This window comes from Theobroma cacao, chromosome 10 (genome assembly GCF_053813885.1).
Source record: "Theobroma cacao isolate CCN51 chromosome 10, ASM5381388v1, whole genome shotgun sequence".
NCBI lineage: Eukaryota > Viridiplantae > Streptophyta > Magnoliopsida > Malvales > Malvaceae > Theobroma > Theobroma cacao.
In genome coordinates, this window is record NC_142648.1 from 28,863,629 (window position 1) to 28,883,029 (window position 19,401).

The window sequence follows — 19,401 nt, forward strand, 5'->3', positions numbered from 1 at the left end:
CTTACATTCTCCAATAGCTTGATGCCCAGACTTCCTCCGGAAACATGCTGTGGAATGAGGTACCACCCTTGGCGGTCTGCAGCTGCGAGGCATATGGTTCAATATGACACTTGCTCAGTACCTCGGAACTTGATAGAGCTTTCATGAGTGGCCATGTTCATATGTAAACGAGAGAGATGGTGATAACCTGAATTGGTTGGAATTGGTTCTTGCCAGGAACGATGATAATGGTTGCAGTCTGATCTTTCATGCTAAGATTTTAGAGTCTGTTTGTGCTGTAAGCACTACTCTACTTCGAGAAAACAGATGCCAAGTTTATCTGTTAGGTGCATCTTAAACAAGCAAAGTATGATCTTGCTTGGGCACTGAGGACTATTTGTCCATGAAAGACTAAATCTGATGTCCTCTTTCTTGGAGGAAGACCACTGGCAAATCTGTCATGACTTTGCCTCATCTTTATTTATGGAGGCTTAGAAATCACCGTTTGACAAAAATATTGAACATGTTCAGTGTTCTCCTGCGGTACTCCAGAGTAGAGTCTATAACAGGTGATAACAAAACTAAAAGTACACAAAGAAATGCCATTCATTATCACCCTCCTAAGAGCATCTGCTCATTGAACTGTTATGATACAATAGATGCATTCAGTTTTGAACACTTAATACAGCCAAGCTTGGAAATTTACTACCTTCTCTATTTTTTTTCATTTTTTGTATTATTTGGAAATCAATTGCATACTTGTGTGTCTGGAACAAGAAAGGATTCTGATTTTTGAGCTTGAGAATGGACAACATTCTTCTGCTTCAGCTAAATCCTAATCACTTAAAGCTTTGATCTTGCACTTCCCAGATCATCAAACGCAATCATCACTTTCCCAATTGCTTTTCTATCTTTAATTGCGGAGAATGCATGGTTGGCCTGTCAAAGACAAGTAATCAATGAGCTCAGATATTCCAATACGAAAGTAGAAACTACACCTACAACAGTAAAAATTTCATATCATCTCCTAAATGAGAAGGTAAATATAAAATCGAAGAAATCAATAAATCTCTTGTCCATGCAGCACCCATCGTAAGTTATGTTATAACAGACTACAGGCTTTCGGTGAGTCCTGTAAAAGACTTAGGACCAAAAGTAAATTACGCATCTAGGGGTCACAAATTCTCACCAAAAATCAATTTGCCGATTTTCTGCATGAAGTTGTAAGATTTATGATAGTCCTGGGAAATTAGAAGGGCATTCATCTGTCTGCCCCATAGTGAGCAACTCTAGGGTCAGGATGCCAATCTATTGAGATGAATACATTGAATAATATTTGGGTGGGCACAAGGCTGCAGGCACCATGCTTGGATTCTAAGCATAGGCTAAACTGGCTTTCAGCAGGACCACTCTGCTTGTGTCAGAGCTTTGTGGTTTAAGACATCAATTTTCAAATGCCTTCTCAATATCTTTCACCTATAGTTTCCCTTGATGGATTGGAGCTTTATTTAACCAAAGAATGAAAGGATATATCATAAAAGGGGAAAAATGAGAAGACTGGTGGGAGCTCCTAACCTCTGATAGGCTGTAAATATGAGAAATGTGAATGGTGATCAAGCCCCTTTCCACCCAGGAGAGTAACTCCCGGATGGAATCCTCAAGCACAGCTGGTCGATGTGTTCTGTAGCTACCCCAGTAGAGCCCATGCACAGTCCAGTTCTGCACAAGATAGATGCGTGAGAAGGCCATTCAAGACAAGCAACAAATAATGAGTAGGTGGACTGTACTAACTAGTTTAGCATTAAAATTGACTACTAACCTTCATCACATGACGTTGACCACCTACCTCTGCTACATTAAAGCTGTAGTTAACACTGTCAAGTACAAATTATTTATCTGTCTATCATAAATATTTTGAGAAAGTTTTCGTTCATTTATGCCGGAGGGTAGGCACTTATTTTGCATGCTAACTGAAAGCCTCTACGTGCAGACCTCAATAAATTAATCAGATATTCAAACTACAGCCCCAAAACCTATATTGTTATACACAAAAACACAGTTGGTATCACAATTCCACAGATTTCAACTCATTTGCATATTTTATTTATATACATTATCTGTTTATGATCTTCAATAACATCAACTGAATATATATATATATATATATATATATATATGTAAGAAGACCATCTTTGGCCAGAGGAATGAATATAACAATATCATACAGTTCAAAAAGTAATATCAGGAAAGGTGACATGAGGCACATAAATATCAGCAGGTCAATCTTCCTTGGTTCTTTTCCAATGTACACATGATTAAGTGAGATGGTCTATTCAGTGCTGTCTTCTCATTATAAAAGCCCAACAGGGAAACAATGCTAACTAAAGCAGCACAAGGAAATTAGAGGGGAAATGAAGGTAGCATAGTGTAGTTCGTGATGCATCAATTTGACAAGAAAGAGAAAAGGTCAAGTACCTTAACAAGAGTGATATTAGCTGGGATGACAGGGATTTCTCCACTGGCAAATCCAATGACAAGAATTTGAGCACCCCAATTCAAGAGCTTCATAGTCTCCTTTGTAAGTTTGCCACCAACAGGATCATAGAGAACGTCAACCCCTTTGAGGTTCCTTGACTTGAGGAACTCCTTGACACTTGCGGTTACATGCTGATTACTCAAGTCTACCACATGATCAACACCCAAGGACTTCAAAAACTGCACCTTTTCAGCCCCCCTGAAATTGATAGCAATACTTCACATGAATAATAAGAAGGGCAATGCTAGCAGTAAATATAAAGAATGTAGAGTGATGGGTAGTTGGGAAAAGAATTGGAAAGAAAAAGGAGGCACCTAGCAACAGCAATGACAACTGCGCCGCAAACCTTGCCAATTTGAACAGCAGCAACGCCAACGCCTCCAGCGGCACCAAGAACCAGCAATACCTGTAATTACTAGTAGAAATATTTATAACTAAAGAGTTGAAAACATACACTAGAAAGAAAAATAATAAATGAAATTAAAGGAGCTGCCTGAGAAGAGGTCAAGTTAGCCCTGTGAACAAGGGCTACATGTGAGGTCCCAAAGGCAACAGGGAGTGCAGCAGCTGCCACCAGATCACACCCTTTCGGCACTCCAAACCTAAGAGAAAAGAAACAGCATTAATAACTTCAGTCTTCTATTTTGACATGAGAAAAGAAAACTTTTTTCTTTTCAAATATATTGATTGATGAGAAATGAGAATATCGTAATAATATTAATAACAATACAGCGAGAAAATAAGCATGGACGGACAGGTGGGATTGGTCCTGGACGATGAAGGTGGCGTAGGAGCCTAAGGAGGCAAAGGAGCAGACGCGGTCCCCCACCTTGAACTTGGTGACGGCGGGGCCCACGGCATCGACAGTGCCAGCATAATCGGAGCCTGGGATGAAAGGGAGGGGAGGCTTCTCCTGGTACTTGCCCAGTATCTGCAGGTAATTGGCGTAGTTCAAGCTGGTGGCTTTCACTTTGACTCTCACTGCTGTTGGAGAGTCCAGATCTGGGATCGGATGGTTTCTGCTCACCACGATGGGCGACGATTCGGGATTATTGCCGTCTGGGGCAGAGGATGCTGGATCACCCAATCTCCTGCACAACAAAGCTTCCATTTTTCTTTTTTTAACTTTTCCTCCCAAATTTTTAATGCACGGAAAGGCTGCACCTTTGATGGCTCGTTGGCTTCTGTTTTTAACGACAGAATCAGAACCACACGTCTTCAAACGATGTCGTGTGGAAAGCGTAGGACCTTTTTAACTGTTAACTGCTTAATTGTAGTCACTGAAAAAAGAACAGAAGAGAACCTGCTCTTCCCTTCACGTTATCATCAATGTTCTATTTCGGACATAACTTGGATTTGAACTCGTCTGAATGAATGATTGATGAACCCAGAGAAAGTTATGAGTGGAGGAGGATTGGTGTTTCAGTTCCATTTCCAGTTTCAGCATAGTATAGTAAATGGAATTGTCATTGGCAGCAACAACCAAAGCTGTCAAACGTTTGCTTCCTCCAATTCCCATTCCAAACGCAGGTGTCCAACTCTTGCAACAACTATCACCCATGCCTTTCCTCTCTCCGGCTCCGGCTCCGGCGCCGAATATCCGTATGCTTCCTCCAATTCCCATTCCGAACGCAGGTGTCCAACTCTTGCAACAACTATCACCCATGCCTTTTCTCTCCCCGGCTCCGGCTCCGGCTCCGGCGCCGAATATCCTGCAGGTGCGTTTCTATCCTTTCTTTTCCCTTTTTTAGCTGCTGCTTCTTCTTCTTTACACCTATTTTCTTTGATGTTTTGATTCGACTAGCCTACCCATCCATCCTTACAAATAAAGTGTTACAGAATTTCCTTTCTCTCCCATGCAGTTGTTTATCATAGTTTGTTGTAGTATTAATATAGTGTCTGTTGTCGTAGGAGAATTAATGGACGCCAGCAGGAAGCAGCAAAAGAAGAGAATAGCAGGCATTGATCAAGATGATTTGTTGGATCCAAAACTCCTAGCTGATCCAGACAGTTGCTTTTGTGAGTTTAGAGGGGTTGAAATCCATCACAAGCTTTATGACGCACAGTCATATTCTTCAGATAACTCCTTGCTCAGCCACAGCCAGGATGCCCAGGACCAGAGCCCAACCCCATCCTTGAAGCTCGGTCTTCCTCTGGTTCTGCTACATGGTTTTGGAGCTTCTGTTTTCTCATGGAACAAAGTTATGAAGCGCTTGGCACACCTCACAGGCTCCAAAGTGCTTGCCTTTGATAGACCAGCCTTTGGCTTGACATCAAGACTCAATACTTTTGGGACCAAAATTAGTGATGCAAAACCTCTGAATCCCTACTCCATGGCGTTTTCTGTGCTTGCTAGCTTGTACTTCATTGATTTCTTGGCTACTGAAAAGGCAATTCTGGTGGGGTATGCATCTTTCTCAGCTTTGTTTTCTTGCTTGGTAGGGATACATACAAAAGCCTCTCTCCTTCGGATTAGATGCTTGCTTGTGTCCTTTGAAAATATACTAGTATAAATTATCTTGGAGGGATTGTTTCTGTTGTTCAATTCTATTTTCATGAAAACTGATACTTCTCTTGACCTCTTTAAAAATTGGCATGCCAGGCATTCAGCTGGTTCTCTTGTCGCACTTGATGCATATTTTGAAGCTCCTGAACGTATTGCTGCTCTGATCTTTGTTGCCCCAGCGATATTGGCTCCACTTGCTATTCCCAAGATTGTTGAAGGAGACCTCTCTGAAAGAAATAACCAGACTAAACGAGACAGGTCAGACTCAAATAATCTAGGGAAGCCGCTGTTTAAGCTTTTTGAAATTTTGTCCAAGTTTACCAAGTATGTCACAGAGGCAATAATGCAAATGATAAAGAGGATGGGAGGTGTGCTCAACTCTCTGTATAAGAAAGCACTTTCTTCTATTCTTCGATCTGCCTTGGGTGTAATGCTGGTATTGACTTCTTTCTGGATGATTTTGCAATACAAACAGCTTGAATTACTTATAGGCCTTTGCCAACTAAACTGGATTTTTTTTAAGTACCACAAGTGCCATACCACCTTGATGTTGTCTGCTTTTGTTTATAATTGTTGTAAGTGGTTTTGCTACAAAAAAATCACAAATATTTTTAACTAATAAAAGTTGACCAGCCATAGATGGGAAAGTTAAATCCCAACTTGTCAATGCTTACCAAACAAACTGTCAAATGCCTTGCCATTCTCTCTTAACCATGATTTTTGTTTCATGACTTTGTTGTGTAAATAAATCCCACTAACAATGCTGCTTTTAGTATAAGCTTAATATCTACCTTATTTCTCAGGTAAGGATGATAATTGATAAATTTGGTGTTGCTGCTGTAAGGACTGCATGGTACGATTCAAAAGAAGTCAACGAACACATCGTAGATGGGTATACCAAGGTAATCTACAATAATATTTTATATTGTTTCATTCTTACTACTGAATGGAATGCTTAGCTGGTATTTACATGCTGTTGCCTTCAACTCATAGGTTACACCAACATTTGTATCCTATGCAGCCACTGAGAGTTAAGGATTGGGATAGGGCTCTTGTAGAATTCACAGCAGCAATGCTTATAAATGGCAAGTCCGAAATGAAGCCACCACTGGCAAAAAGACTTCACGAAATTTCCTGTCCTGGTAATAGTTTCTTGCCCCATAATATAAGTTTTAAAATGGAAAGATGTTGAATTGAAAAGCCCCTTTGAATGGCCAAGTAGTGCTATTAATGGTGCTGATGGATGCACTGACAGTTGAATCCATGTTTTAGCATCACTGTGGCCATACAAACAGTCCAAATTAAATCATTGTGGCAGTTAAGCCTCAGTTAGTAAGGCTATGCGGAACCTACGAAAGAGAAATATAAAGAAGTCGAAAGAATGTTCCATGAAAGATTTGTGACCCAAGAATTTTAATCAGTCTAGCTATTATCTTATTGTCTAATGGCTATGCTACTCTCATTTACTGCTAATTATTTCAGTATTTAAATATGAATATCTGAATATTATATCCTATCACAATTCATATATATTTCAGTACTTTTTTGGTCTGCTATGTTGCCTTATTGATGTGAATAGGCAGAATATAATGGTTTTAGTTTTTGTTGTCTCAATGAAACTCAGTTCTGATTGTCACGGGTGACACTGATCGAATAGTTCCTGCTTGGAATGCTAAGAGACTTTCACGGGCCATCCCTCAATCTAAGCTTGAAGTAATAAAGAATTGTGGACACTTGCCCCACGAAGAAAAGGTTGAAGAGTTTGTTAGAGTTGTTGAGAAGTTTCTGCAAAGAGCATTTGGTGGTTCAGAGGAGCATTCTCTACAAGCAATAACTTGAAACTTGTTCACCTCTTATTAAACATGTTATTATGGTTAAAGGCAGAAATTTCTGGTTGATTCCCCTTCCCCAATCTTGCATTTGGATTTGGAGGAAAACTAAGAAGCTTCGATCTACTGCTATTCCTCTTATTAAACATGTTATTGACAATGGTAGGAGAACAATTTTTTGGATTGACAACTGGCACTCTCAAGGTCCCCTTTTGCATCTTTATTCCAGCAGCATTATGTTAGCTAGTGGTCTTTCTAAGGAAGCCGGGGTAGATAACGTTATCAGAAACAATTCCAGGCATTGGCCTCAAACTTGTTTCTCAACTCTCCAAGATATTCAAACAGCTACTGATGGGATTCCTTCTCCTGATTTTCAACAAGCTGACTCCCTATTTGTGTGGCATCAAAGTGTCGTCAATTCACCGTTACCAAGACTTGGAAATATTTGAGACATAATCAGGACCAAGTTTCTTGGCATAAACGCATCCATTTTCATTCTGACATTCCTACACACTCTTCTATTGCTTGTTTATGCATCCTTGATAGGCTACTACTTATCACGCCTATATAATTAGGGGATTTCTTTGCAATCTACAACATGTTACCTGTGTGACAATTCTGAAGACTGCAGATATCATATAATTTTTACTTGGTTCTTATTCTTATGAAATCTGGTCTGCCATTTTTTATGTCTAGTATTAATAGATCCATTGGAGATGAAAATTCTGAGTTCCAATGAGCAATTAATCATTTGACTGGCAAATCTCTAGCATTTCAACTTCTTAAACTAGCTTCGTTTGCATTTATCTACTATGTTTGGAGAGAAAGGAACAATAGGAAGCATTGTTCTCCTCCCTCACCTCCTGCATTTCTGGTTTCTCATATCACAGGCTGTTAAGAGTCAAAATCAATAGCCATAGCAAATCCTCAAAGATTATGCTTGATTCATCCTTCCGGCTCTAGTGGGGGATTAATCTGCTCTTTTTTTATACTATTTAGTTTATTTAATATGTTCTGTCTTCTTGTTATTCCTTGTAACTGAATTTGATCATGGGCAACATGGTGTACCTCAAAATTAGACATCAGTAACTTTTGGTCCTAGAATATCAGCTTTTGCAACCTTGGCAGTAATAAAACTTCCCATTATCTAGTACCGAACTCTATGTGAACAAGGTTTCATTGAATGAATTCTCGCAAACAAATTTCAACAGCGTGCTTTTTTATGTGATTACTACAATTACAACACATTGCAGCAGCAAGCCATTGATTTATCAGAAAGGAGGATCCATGGATATGGTCAGACTCGCATCTTGTAAGCCTGCAGGAACATCAAACCCCGACGTGAAATCATCACCAAAGATCACAGCACCAGCCGCCAGTGCTCCTGCTCCTAGTCCCATTGCAAAACCAGGTCGTGGCCCTGATCCAGGTGCAGCCGCAGAAGATGGCATATTCAAATACGTCCCTGTTACATGATCTGTTCTTGGGAGGAAAGTGGGAATGTAACCAACATTAGAGGGTGGCGGTGGGGGTGGAGGAGTCTTAGGTGGACGATAGCTGGGTCCAGAAGCTGATGGAACACTGGGATCACCTAGAGATGAGTTGTAATAGTTTGTAGGATGTGGCGCTGAATGTGTGTGTGGAGTGTTAGCTTGAAATTGATTCTGTGGCCGTGGAAGGGGGGCTAGAGGCAGCTGTGCTGCCCCTGCTGGGTAGGTGTGTCCCGACCCACCTTCAGTAGGCAATGCAATATTAGTCCTATGATCCATGAGAACAAGCCCTCCCTCATTACCTGCAAACCAGAGTTTTTTTTTTTTTTTAATTCAACAATCACATGATAAAAACCATCAGAATAAGAAAACTTGGATCCAAACTCCCTCTGAATTAGCAAGAACGAAGCTCAAGATCAAGCGGATAAACAATTCAACTTAGAGGAACTTTAATACATTAGCCATTATAAATACCTGGGAATGAACTTGGCTCGTCCCTCTCCTCTGAGATACGGATAGAGACGTCAACAAATCCTTGAGGTTTGTTGGAATTTCTTTTGCGCAACTGGTAGCTTCCTACTTTTTCAGTTCCTGCCCCTGAAGAGGAGGAGTTGTTGCTATGTTTGGCCAGAAATTCTTTCAAGGCAACAGTTGCAGTCCCCTGAAGCCTTTCTCTGAGGAAAATGGGCTCTCTACTGTACACTTCAACGTTCAGCATCATATCTTGGAAATTTGAGTCATCAACCAAAGCCGCAAACTTGGTTTTCCATACTGGATTTGAATTCCCAGAAGCATCAATCCTGGTGCAATATTTGTTGTTGGGATCAATCCACCCAACCGCAAACCACTGTAGCTTCCAAAAAGAGGACGAACGCCGGAGCCCTCGAGCAGAAATTAGACAGACCTCAACCCAGATTTTCCCCATACCAGACAAGTGAAGAAAGATAGAAATGCTGACAGAATATGTCTTTAACAAGGATGTTTTGATAAAGCTGTAACGTACAAGAACAAAAAGGGTTAAGCTTTATTGCATAGTTTAGAAGGCTACTTTACTTTTATGGGAAGATATTCTTATGCCTAAGCACCATTTAGAATCTTTTGTCAACCTTTTCTCCAAGGGAGTGCCCTCCAGATGGACAGGAACAGGAATCTAGATAAGATTGCAACTTTTTTGGCCTGTCAAATAGGCTATAGATTGAGACAGTAAAATGAAAGATAAAAGTCCACAAAATCAAACCTGGCAAATTTTCATAGCAGGAGGGAAGAAAAAGAATAGGAAGGTCAATAATTTCAGCTTCTTTCAGATATGTATAGCACAATAAGAGCGTTTCTGAGTTCAATATTGATACAAAACTTAGATTGTTTTCAGGCTTGAAAGGGGATGAGAATTAAAGGCATGCTGTTACAAGGGCATAGAAAATTCACTATGTCAAATAGATACTATCTTTGTCCTCTCAATATTTCATCCAAGTAAGGCACCATGTTGTTCAACTTTCTGGTTTACTTGTCTTCGAAGATGCAAATGGCTCTCTGAGTGTTGGAGCTAACAAGAGTTTCCGACCAGCCCGTGTAACCATCTGGTCACCTTCAAAAGAAGTGGAAACTGTCCTTGTATACATCATTGTAGTAGAGCCCAAAATGTCATCTCTGAATCCACACGCTTTGAAGAAGAACCTGAAATAAGCTATAAAGATCATGATTAGGAATCCTACCAAAGGTTTTGTCATCTATTGTCACAGAAGAATATAAAACATTTATCATTGACCTATGAAAACATCTGCAGCCCTGCAAAACGAACCGGCCATAGATGGCCTCATATTTCGATCCCAACCTTTATCTTGATAACATTCTCTCAGATTTCCACATAGTTTATTTGCAACATGTCTAGACAATGCCATCGTTGAACAAGATAAAGTAGACACTTGAGTGAAAGCATGAAGCGCCTATCTAATCAAATTTAAAGTCCTAATAGAATTTTCTTCATTCTCATTTAGGGAAGGAGGTAGCAGAATGGAGCTAGATATCAGAAGAATGCAACCAATAAGATGCAGCACATTCAAGAGAAACAGTAATTCCCCATAAGTTGTAGGCCAACTGTAATATACTCGGATGGCCTTTGTTAAAAGGACTTTGCAACATGTTGAACAGTAAATCAGCTTCTCTCCAGCCTGTGGGTGTCCTAGAATAAAATTGGGCCTCAAAGCAAGAAAGAGAAGCTGCACAGTGCTAAAACTAATACCTGGTAAGAAACCCCAATAATGAAACAAAGAGACGTACTGAGCAGAGCACTGAGGTTTCAAAATGTTAACAAAATGACAAGAATTACCTCTCCTTCCTGGAACAAAGGGCAACTATGTCATAAATGTCGCTACTTGTGAGCATTCTGGAAGCAAAAGGAGGAAAATATTAAACATTGCACATGTAACTTCAGCAGTTACCTGTAGACATTTCATGAACTCCACGGTTTAGAGTAAGGATACAACAAGCAATGTATTCTCCATTGTACAGTTCCTAGGCATGTGGTTTGAATTTTGACAACTAAACTTGAAGAAATGCTAGAATGAACAGAATTTACCAGCTATGCAGCTATCACAAATTTTATTTTAAAGCATGTAACATGTTACTCACTTCTAGAAGAAGCTGACAATGCATAACTGACTCTCAGAACAAGATTTTATGTTGCCTGCTTATATGTTTAGAGCAAATTGGATAACGAGCCAACCTAGGTAAAAGATTTTAAATTTAGTAACTTTTCTTTTTGGTTTGACACTGGGGTAACTTTCAGAAATTATAATTGACACCATCAAAAGAAGAAAATTTAGATTGACAAACCTTACAATCCTTTTAACTATTATCGTGCCAATTCCCATTCCTTGTAAAGATGGACTAACCTGGAAGGCACTGAACCACAATTATATGAATACAAAGGGTAGTTAAGTATGTAACTAAAGAATATATTGGAAACAAACATACTAATAGAAGTTGAGGGGTATACGATGCAGAAGCCATAATACAGTCAATAACTTGAGATAAATATCCTAAATTTTAATCAAGTTGTCTGGCTGAGTTACATCACAGAACAAATCTGCGAGCAATTTGAGTGTCTGTGTAAGAGGGGGAGAGATCAGAGAGCCAGGATATCAGGAACAAAGAAGAGGAAACATCTTCTATGGATGGTTTACCAACTAAATTTCCCATATAAAATTCTTCATTTTTCTTAAGGATTTGCATTACCCAAAGAAAAGCAGGACATACCTACTAGGAGAAGAATCGACTGTACAAACAGGATACATGGAAGACAAAACCAAACCAAACTCAATCAAACATTTTTACATCCAGCCCCAACTTCTCACGAAATTCTAAATTGACAGGATCTCTAGATAGATGCAGTAAACCAGATAGAGGTCATCAAAGGATGCTTAGTTAGCGGTTTGTTCAACTCCATAAATTCCACAGTATATTAATAGTACACAAATGAATTCACTGTATGGTGAAAAGGATACCAAGTCAAGTACCATGACATCGTAGATGGATGCAGTCAATCCTAAATCAGAAACAGCACGGCCAAAGCCCACAAGCTTGGCGTCGGAAGGGGTGACGGGCATCACACTCTCCATCAAATCTCCAACAAAACCCTTGCTCATTTGCTTCTGGTTTTCTTGGTTTTGGATTTGCTTGGCGGTGTTAGTGACATCGACATGCTGAGGTTTGCAGAAGACTGAGACGATCACACAACTGTGGGAGAGAGCAATTCGGAGCTTGTCCAAGTCCATGGCTTCTTCAACTATGCCAGTGTTGGGGTCCACCTCAGGGAATCGATGGCCGGAGTGATTGCAACTACTGTAAAGTTCACTGAGATGTTGGAGATTAATGTGGGATGGGTCCGTTGATATGTAAATTGGCATCATTAAGGGCGGAGCTTTCGACTTTAAGCTGCCAAACTCCCTTGAATTTGGATTTGGGTTTAGGTTCTTTCTTCTACTTCTGCTACTTATCCATCGCAATTCCATGGATTTGGATGGATAACCACCACCACCTTGTATCATCATTATCTGTATACATGATGTGCCGGAAATAGCAGCAGCAGCAACTACCACCATCTCGTGTTTCTCTCTCGAAGTCCCTTCCCCTTCTGTCGGATGACCTTATTCTTAGTCGTCTACATAAGAAGGAAGATAGAATACAGGGAGAAGTCAGAGTCCGGGTATGTCGGTAGCCACCAATAGATTTCAACTACTGAAGTTATCTCCACGCAGAAAGCTATTTTCATTTTATTTATTGTACCACACGCATACATAATAAAAAGATATAAAAGGAGACAACGACAGAGCTGAGATGTCTTTAAAATAGCAAGTCTTATAGTTTCCATAGGAGTTAAAACCACCAAAATAAAACATGTCCCTTTTTTCAACAAAAGAAAAATAAAAGAAAATCTCATGTCTTTTTTAATGCATTACGCCATGCATGTATAGGCAGTTCTATTCAGTCCAGAGAATTAGAGCCACGACCATTTCGGCATCTCCGTAGCCAGCATAGGTTGCTTCTGGCGCCTATCAGCAGCAGCTCTACTGCTTGACTCCCCTCTGCTTGGAGGTTGAAGCCTCTCATACCCGGATGCATTTGATGATGCTCTGATGCCATGCTCATTTGGGAAACTCCCAAGCCAGTCCTCCAGTGGGGGAGCATTGCATAGTAAATCTATATCTCTTTTTTGCTGCATTAGGGTTGTCATTTCAGGAGATTTGGTTTGCTCCTGGAAACAATATTCAGTCAAGGGTAGTGGTCCCATCTCCAGCGGCTTGAACCAATCTGGAACTTGCCCACCCTGCTCTACATTGATTGTGTATCTAGAGCCTTCCCCATCAGCTATGGCTTCCTTTTGACACAGTCCCTTACCAGCATAATGAGAACCAATTCCGCTCATGTGGTCAATGGCCTGACTACTATTCAACCCTGTCAAGACTTGAGAAGGTGGAAGCCATGAAGAGGAGGAAGCACCACTGATTATTGTGGGTGTAAACTCTTGCATCGTCGACCCCAAAGAAGCCTGCCCAGCTGTTTGTACAGCATTACCCACATCGATTGTGTCCACCATCATGCTTAATTCCTTTTGGTTGCTATTTGTGTTCCATGAAGAAGTGAAATCAAGTTTTTCTTTCCCTGAATCATAATTGGCAAACCAGGAACCCAATTGAACTCCATTGCTTTGATTAGCAGCATAATCCTTGAAAGAAGGTCCGCTATCTAAACCCCCTCCCATGGTTTGGACCGCTTTTCCTCGGAAGTCCATTCTATTTCCAGGATTTCCTTTTCCTCCATTTAAAGCATCGTTAATGTCAATATTATTAACTGCAGACACTTTTCCTCCATTCCAAGAGGAGAATGGAGCACCCATTGTTTCACCTGCAAACATTTGACTCCCATTAGAGTTCCCAAGAAGATGCAAAGATGGAGCGAACCCCAAACTCGCGGACTGAGTCATTTTTCCTCGGAAGTCACCAAGACTTTCCAGTCTGCTGTCAGGTTGACTAACTCCTCTGTTCAAAGCATCATTTATGTTCAATGTAACACCCGTTGAGGTCTGTCCTCCATTTGAGAAACCACTCTGAATGTCCATTTCACCACCTGACATGTTTTGGTATCCAGGTGTACTTGAAGAGACCCTAACAGATGGAGCAAACCCCAAACTCACGGACTGAGTCAGTTTCCCTGGGAATTCACCAAGACTTTCCAGTCTGCTGCCAGGTTGACTAACTCCTCTGTTTAAAGCATCATTTATGTTCAATGTATTACACGTTGATGCCTGTCCTCCATTTAAGAAACCACTCTGAATGTCCATTTTATCACCTGACATGTTTTGGTATCCAGGTGCATTTGAAGGGACCCTAAATGATGGAGCAAACCCCAAACTCGCGGACTGAGTCATTTTCCCTCGGAAGTCACCAAGACTTTCCAGTCTGCTTCCAGGTTGACTTACTCCTCTGTTTAAAGCATCATTTATGTTCAATGTATTACCCGATGATGCCTGTCCTCCATTTGAGAAACCAGTCAGAATGTCCATTTTATCACGTGACATGTTTTGGTATCCCGGTGTACTTGAAGGGACCCTAAAAGATGGAGCAACCTTGATATTTTTTGATGCAAACGCTGCATTAGGAATTTGCATCTGTGGTGTCCAGGACTGGCGATTTGTAGTCGCATTCCAAACTTTCAGAGCTTCGGCAATGTAACTCCCTACCTTCTTCATAGCAGTCGTTTGAGCTGTTGGACCCAAATCTTTAGCAAACCGCTTTACGCTCTCTACATATCCAACACCTACCTTCTCATCCTGCATGGTCAGGAAATCAGTAAATAATAGATGATTATAAGGGGATTAATGCTATACTCCTATAACACTTCCTGTGAGAGCCACATCTATATAATCAGGTGTATTTCCCAGCCAAAGCTGTGTGATAATAGCAGCCTTCCGACAGATAAACCCCAAGACAATGTGATAGCAAGTGTGAGGCAACTAGTCAGTTTTTTGTCATATACTCACCACTGTTTCAAAAAATAAAAAAATTTTGATTTCCTGATACAATATTTTACTTTCTTTTTCCTTTTTCTCTTGTTCTGACAATTTATCAGATGATACATTATAAGAACAACTTGTGAATATAATATTTGAAATATGGAATCATATTGAGATACGTCATGTAGAAATGAGGTGGTCTCCACCATGTGAATTCCTGTCTCGTGGCAAGGACATAAATGACAATTAAGTGCATATGACTAGAGTTCTAGCTGAGAACACAATCTTACAACTTAAGAAAACACAATCTAACCATGCACCAAGCTCAAACTTCATTCTTTGATCTTTTTTACTTAACCCTTGTTCTTTGGTTCAAAAAATTCTTCTTTGCTTGACTTCTATATTAAGAGTTATCACATTAGGTTATGACATATGTATCTTAACAAGACTATAACAATTAAACTTTAAACAGGTTTTATAAATTAACCAATCTTGTAATAATTCATATTTTTGTGAACTTATAGTCTAAATAGTATTGAATCACATATTATTATGTCTTCCACCATATGCGACATATATGCATTGTAATAAGACTGACATATTTACAAGTAAAAAGGTTTTCAAATATATCAAACCGTATCCATAGGTTGTTTATTTGGCAAAATACTAATGGAAGAAACAATACTCACCAGCTTAAGTTGATTTGAACCACGATAAATTTCAGAGAGTAATGACGCTTTCTCACTTAGAAAAGTATTCCAAGGTCTATAGGTTCGACGCTTTTCCACTTCAAAATCATCAGATTGCCTTTCAGCTCTATAGCCTGGAAAACCATCGAATGCCTTTGTCACTCAATATATTTCAATCTGATGCATTGTATTGCAGATAGTCATAAAAATAACAGTTATTCTGATCAATATAAATTTTGAGGATGAGGAAATAGACATGCTTAAACTGGATGTCAATAAGAAAGAAAAAAAAAAAAATCAGGTAGCCTACAAATGAACTGCATGCTTGCCCTACCCCTTGCTGCATTGCCAATACTAGTCTTCTTGTTAGAGTTAACTTCAGCCTTTTTCCTCCTACCAGCTCCAATTCTTCGCATGGAAGCTTCAGCTTCAAAGTTTTCAGGATCAGTTTTAAGAGCATGGAATAGCCTTGTAGCTAGTTCCTTCAATGCACGTGCCTAGTAAAACCAAAATTCATTTCGTTCAGGACACAATGAAAATTCTGAGAACATCAAAGATTTAGAAATTCAGTAAAACTTTGATGGACTTACCTGTCTGTAATAGACAGTATTTGAAGCATTGAAAAGCATGGCATTGTTGGATACCAGAAAGACATCATGCTGTGTAAAAGTAAGAAAAGAAGCAATTAATTGATTTTCCAAACAGTTTCTATGAAGACAAGCTCCATAGAAGCTCTTGAATCCATGGTAATCATGGTTCCAAAATATGCAATGGGACTATTATTTCATCCATAGGACCATGGCCCAACAACTACACAATTTGATTACCATGGACCATGGTAATCATGTGTTTACAAGCTGATGTAAAAACATATTTACTATCAGTGATGAGAAGAAACATGAGAATGCAATTTGATTTATTCCTAAGTTGTGGAAGAGCATGAACATCTTGCCCAGCCCAAAAACAAGTGAATAAGCAACCATTTTGGGAGCAAACCTCAAATTCATCCAGTCTTTGATAACTTCCTTCATTAAGTTTCTTTGCAATGGTGCCAAAATCCATAGGTTCTTTGATGACGTCATAATAGTATTCCACCTTTCAGTTTAAGAAGCACATAGAATTCATTAGCCAACTCATGAGATATGCTCCTTTCCATGATCACAGTCCCTCTTCAAGGAGGGACTGTTATTATGGGTAGAGCAAATAAAGGTTTGAAAAGAAAACTGATAAAACAGTTAACTAAGTACCAACCTCTTCTGGGTTTACTGGCTCTGCAAATATTTTGTGTGTGTCCCTCCTACATTTTAGATGAAAAAGATCACAGCAAATGCAATTCTCTTAATAATTATTAACACACATAGTGGGAAGAAACAAGATGTTTAATCCCTTATGTTTCTTAGTTAAAGCTATCAGAGCCTGACTCATCCATGAGATAACTACAAACCTCTGCAATACGCCAAGCAGTAGTTCAAGCTTGCTTTTTTCTGGTAATGCAGCTCCAGATGGCGCCATAGCTGCTTAATTTACCATGAGCAATAAATGAATTAACTATTGAATATGTCATGATGATTACATATGAGAAATGATAAAACTGTGCTTTGCATTTTAAATTAAAACATGAGCTAACCAGCGTTCACAAGCTGATCTTCAACATTCCAAGTGTCAGCCTGCCGGTGAAACCAATAAGCTTTAATACAATATGAAACTATAGAAAAATGGATTATTTATTGCCATCTCAAACAAACACACAACTAAACAGTTGCATTAATCCAGTGTTATATATTGTGGACAAGAAAACCCCAAGCTCCTGCTTTTCCTTGACTTTTAGCATGCTCATTTTTCAAAAAAAAAAAAAAAACAACCATTGTTGATACTCAAGCTAGAGGAAATACATCATGCTCCTAGAGACATTCTCTTATTTAAACCCCTGAGGTTAAGAAACTATATAATCACATGTTGAACGTGTTTAGTAAGAGAAGGATTCCCCCTTTTGACAGTTCAATAAAACACACAAACAAATAATCAAGAGAAAGATTCTATTAAAGGAGATATTGCTAAGTATTTTTTTGAAAATTGCAAAAAATATTAGTTTCATCAAAATTCAGTTTTTGTTGAAAGTATAGTATTTCTTTAAATAACAAGCAACCTAGTTAATCTTTTTTAAGTTTTTGTTATCAAGATCTCAACTTAAATTTTCACATTATATTCACTTTATTATCTAGAATCCAAGCAATTAGCATTAAATGACACACCAATCTTTGTAAGAGATCACTGGCATTGTAACTATGGAAGAATAAGCCTATTGATAGGATCCTTCTTGGAACTTATGTTAAAATCTTAAATTAGTCCTTCTACCATAGTAACAATTAGCATCACTTGATAGCCAATTAATATGAGACAGAAGTGGCATCAATAATACCAAAGAATAAGGCTATGATCTATTTACTTCTTGAAGCTTACAAAAATGACTAGCATGGCATGTTCAAAGAGATTGGGTTTGGTAGGCTTATCCAAATTGTCATATCCATTAGGGGGAGCCAATTGCTCTTAAATCTTTCTTAATGATACTCACATTCAACCATGTGTCATTAAGAATAGATGGCCTTCATATGTTGGTGAATACTTTCTTTATATAATCAATAAGACACTAGTAATACATTTATTACCCTTTTTGTTAGTAGAGAAACATTTGTACAACCAACCTCTCAACTCTACAATTTCCCCCTTGTGTACCAAATCAATGACTTGCACACTAACCTCACTTTCTCTCACTCTCCATTTCTTTCCTCTGCTATATTATACACCTTCACCTCTAAGAAACTTTGTTGTTACATTCTTCTTATAATTACTCCGCATCACATGCTTAGCATGTCTTACACTATTTTAACCATTACATTCCCCATCATACCATATGATTGGAATGCATTCAACACTTTTTGCTCTTTGTTAGTCATCTCTAGCTCCATGTTTTTAATTGCATAACTGTTTCATCTAACTTACATAAAAAAATCTTTATTTCTCAAATTTTTAAAGCAAATTGGCATGAAACTTTTACAAGATTAGTTCTATCTTCGAGAGAATAAAAAAATGCGTATAACTGCAAGGTAAAACATTTGAAATGGATAAGTCGCAAAAGGTACCTTCTGAACTTTATATTCAACTGAATTAACAATAAGATCTTGGACAGTTCTGACCTTAACCTTTTTCCTTCTGCGCTTGTGTTTCACAATGTCTTCTCCTTTATCTAGTTCCTCCCCATCCATCACTTCACATATCCCATTGCCTTTATTTTGGCTCCTTGCTTGTTGTGCTTTCCGTGCATCCAGTTCAACTATCCGTGGACTCCTTCTATATTCCCCACTAAACATAATGTATATTTTTACTGTAAGTTCTCTCAATAAGTATCACAATCCTTAATTTTGTACCTTTATATAGGTACAAAAAGGAAACAGAGTTTTCCTTTTTCCTCTTTTTCTGTTTGCCTGTTTCAAAAGTCAAATCATTAATGTCAGGGATAGGAAATGAAGTCATCAAGACAACAGTACTGAGGAGTGTAAAATGCCATGTCAAATTTCAAATTAAACAACAAGAAAATAGCATAATTAGTTTTAATTGTAGTTTAGGACAGGCAACATTTCATGTGCATTTTATTGGGAAAATATTATGTGCAGGCTAGGTTGTAATGTCTATAAAAGATTTTTTCTCTAGATCAAAAAAGTAACATGCTACCACATCAAAAAACACGTTAGCTATATGATACTTCAGCAATAGTTTTTATTTTTTCACTCAAAAAGAAACATGCAAGAGTAAATGATGATGAAGGTAATGGTAATAATGCCAACACAGTGTTATAAATTTATG

At 38.8% G+C, this 19,401-nt stretch overlaps 5 protein-coding genes across 9 annotated transcripts; 1 reads left to right on the forward strand and 4 right to left on the reverse strand.

Moving 5' to 3' along the window:
* Positions 1-567: 567 nt before the first annotated feature.
* Positions 568-3,684, reverse strand: LOC18587529 (GroES-like zinc-binding alcohol dehydrogenase family protein). The gene is made up of 6 exons (XM_007011349.3): positions 3,271-3,684; positions 3,009-3,117; positions 2,830-2,921; positions 2,455-2,713; positions 1,555-1,698; positions 568-918 (listed from the first exon to the last, which is right to left on the reverse strand). Exons 1-6 carry the CDS (start codon positions 3,624-3,626, stop codon positions 823-825), a joined length of 1,056 nt encoding a protein of 351 aa, XP_007011411.3. The 5' UTR covers positions 3,627-3,684; the 3' UTR covers positions 568-822.
* Positions 3,685-3,730: 46 nt separating this feature from the next.
* Positions 3,731-7,509, forward strand: LOC18587530 (alpha/beta-Hydrolases superfamily protein). 2 transcript variants are annotated; one of them, XR_001929809.2, is made up of 6 exons: positions 3,731-4,233; positions 4,427-4,919; positions 5,118-5,457; positions 5,825-5,923; positions 6,015-6,163; positions 6,646-6,788. XR_001929809.2 is itself a non-coding variant. In XM_007011350.3 (6 exons), exons 1-6 carry the CDS (start codon positions 3,897-3,899, stop codon positions 6,858-6,860), a joined length of 1,605 nt encoding a protein of 534 aa, XP_007011412.3. In that variant the 5' UTR covers positions 3,731-3,896; the 3' UTR covers positions 6,861-7,509. The 2 variants fall into 2 exon arrangements, 1 of the variants encoding a protein (XP_007011412.3); XM_007011350.3 differs by having other exon boundaries at positions 6,043-6,163; positions 6,646-7,509.
* Positions 7,510-7,971: 462 nt separating this feature from the next.
* LOC18587532 (Calcium-dependent lipid-binding (CaLB domain) family protein) lies at positions 7,972-9,468 on the reverse strand. The gene is made up of 2 exons (XM_007011353.3): positions 8,815-9,468; positions 7,972-8,642 (listed from the first exon to the last, which is right to left on the reverse strand). The coding sequence occupies exons 1-2, from the start codon at positions 9,263-9,265 to the stop codon at positions 8,122-8,124; spliced, it is 972 nt and encodes a 323-aa protein (XP_007011415.3). The 5' UTR covers positions 9,266-9,468; the 3' UTR covers positions 7,972-8,121.
* A 147-nt stretch (positions 9,469-9,615) lies between these two features.
* On the reverse strand, positions 9,616-12,603 carry LOC18587533 (Acyl-CoA N-acyltransferases (NAT) superfamily protein). Of its 4 annotated transcripts, none has more exons than XM_007011355.3 (4): positions 11,844-12,601; positions 11,173-11,231; positions 10,667-10,723; positions 9,616-10,014 (listed from the first exon to the last, which is right to left on the reverse strand). In XM_007011355.3, exons 1-4 carry the CDS (start codon positions 12,438-12,440, stop codon positions 9,828-9,830), a joined length of 900 nt encoding a protein of 299 aa, XP_007011417.3. In that variant the 5' UTR covers positions 12,441-12,601; the 3' UTR covers positions 9,616-9,827. The 4 variants fall into 4 exon arrangements, with proteins under 4 accessions (XP_007011417.3, XP_007011416.3, XP_088666858.1 ...); XM_007011354.3 differs by having other exon boundaries at positions 11,856-12,600; XM_088810732.1 differs by having other exon boundaries at positions 9,833-10,024; positions 11,844-12,603.
* A 232-nt stretch (positions 12,604-12,835) lies between these two features.
* LOC148760603 (uncharacterized) lies at positions 12,836-18,908 on the reverse strand. The gene is made up of 10 exons (XM_088810561.1): positions 18,681-18,908; positions 17,168-17,207; positions 16,985-17,054; positions 16,792-16,837; positions 16,537-16,635; positions 16,131-16,199; positions 15,875-16,037; positions 15,541-15,674; positions 14,361-14,668; positions 12,836-13,904 (listed from the first exon to the last, which is right to left on the reverse strand). Exons 1-10 carry the CDS (start codon positions 18,906-18,908, stop codon positions 12,836-12,838), a joined length of 2,226 nt encoding a protein of 741 aa, XP_088666687.1.
* Positions 18,909-19,401: the final 493 nt, after the last annotated feature.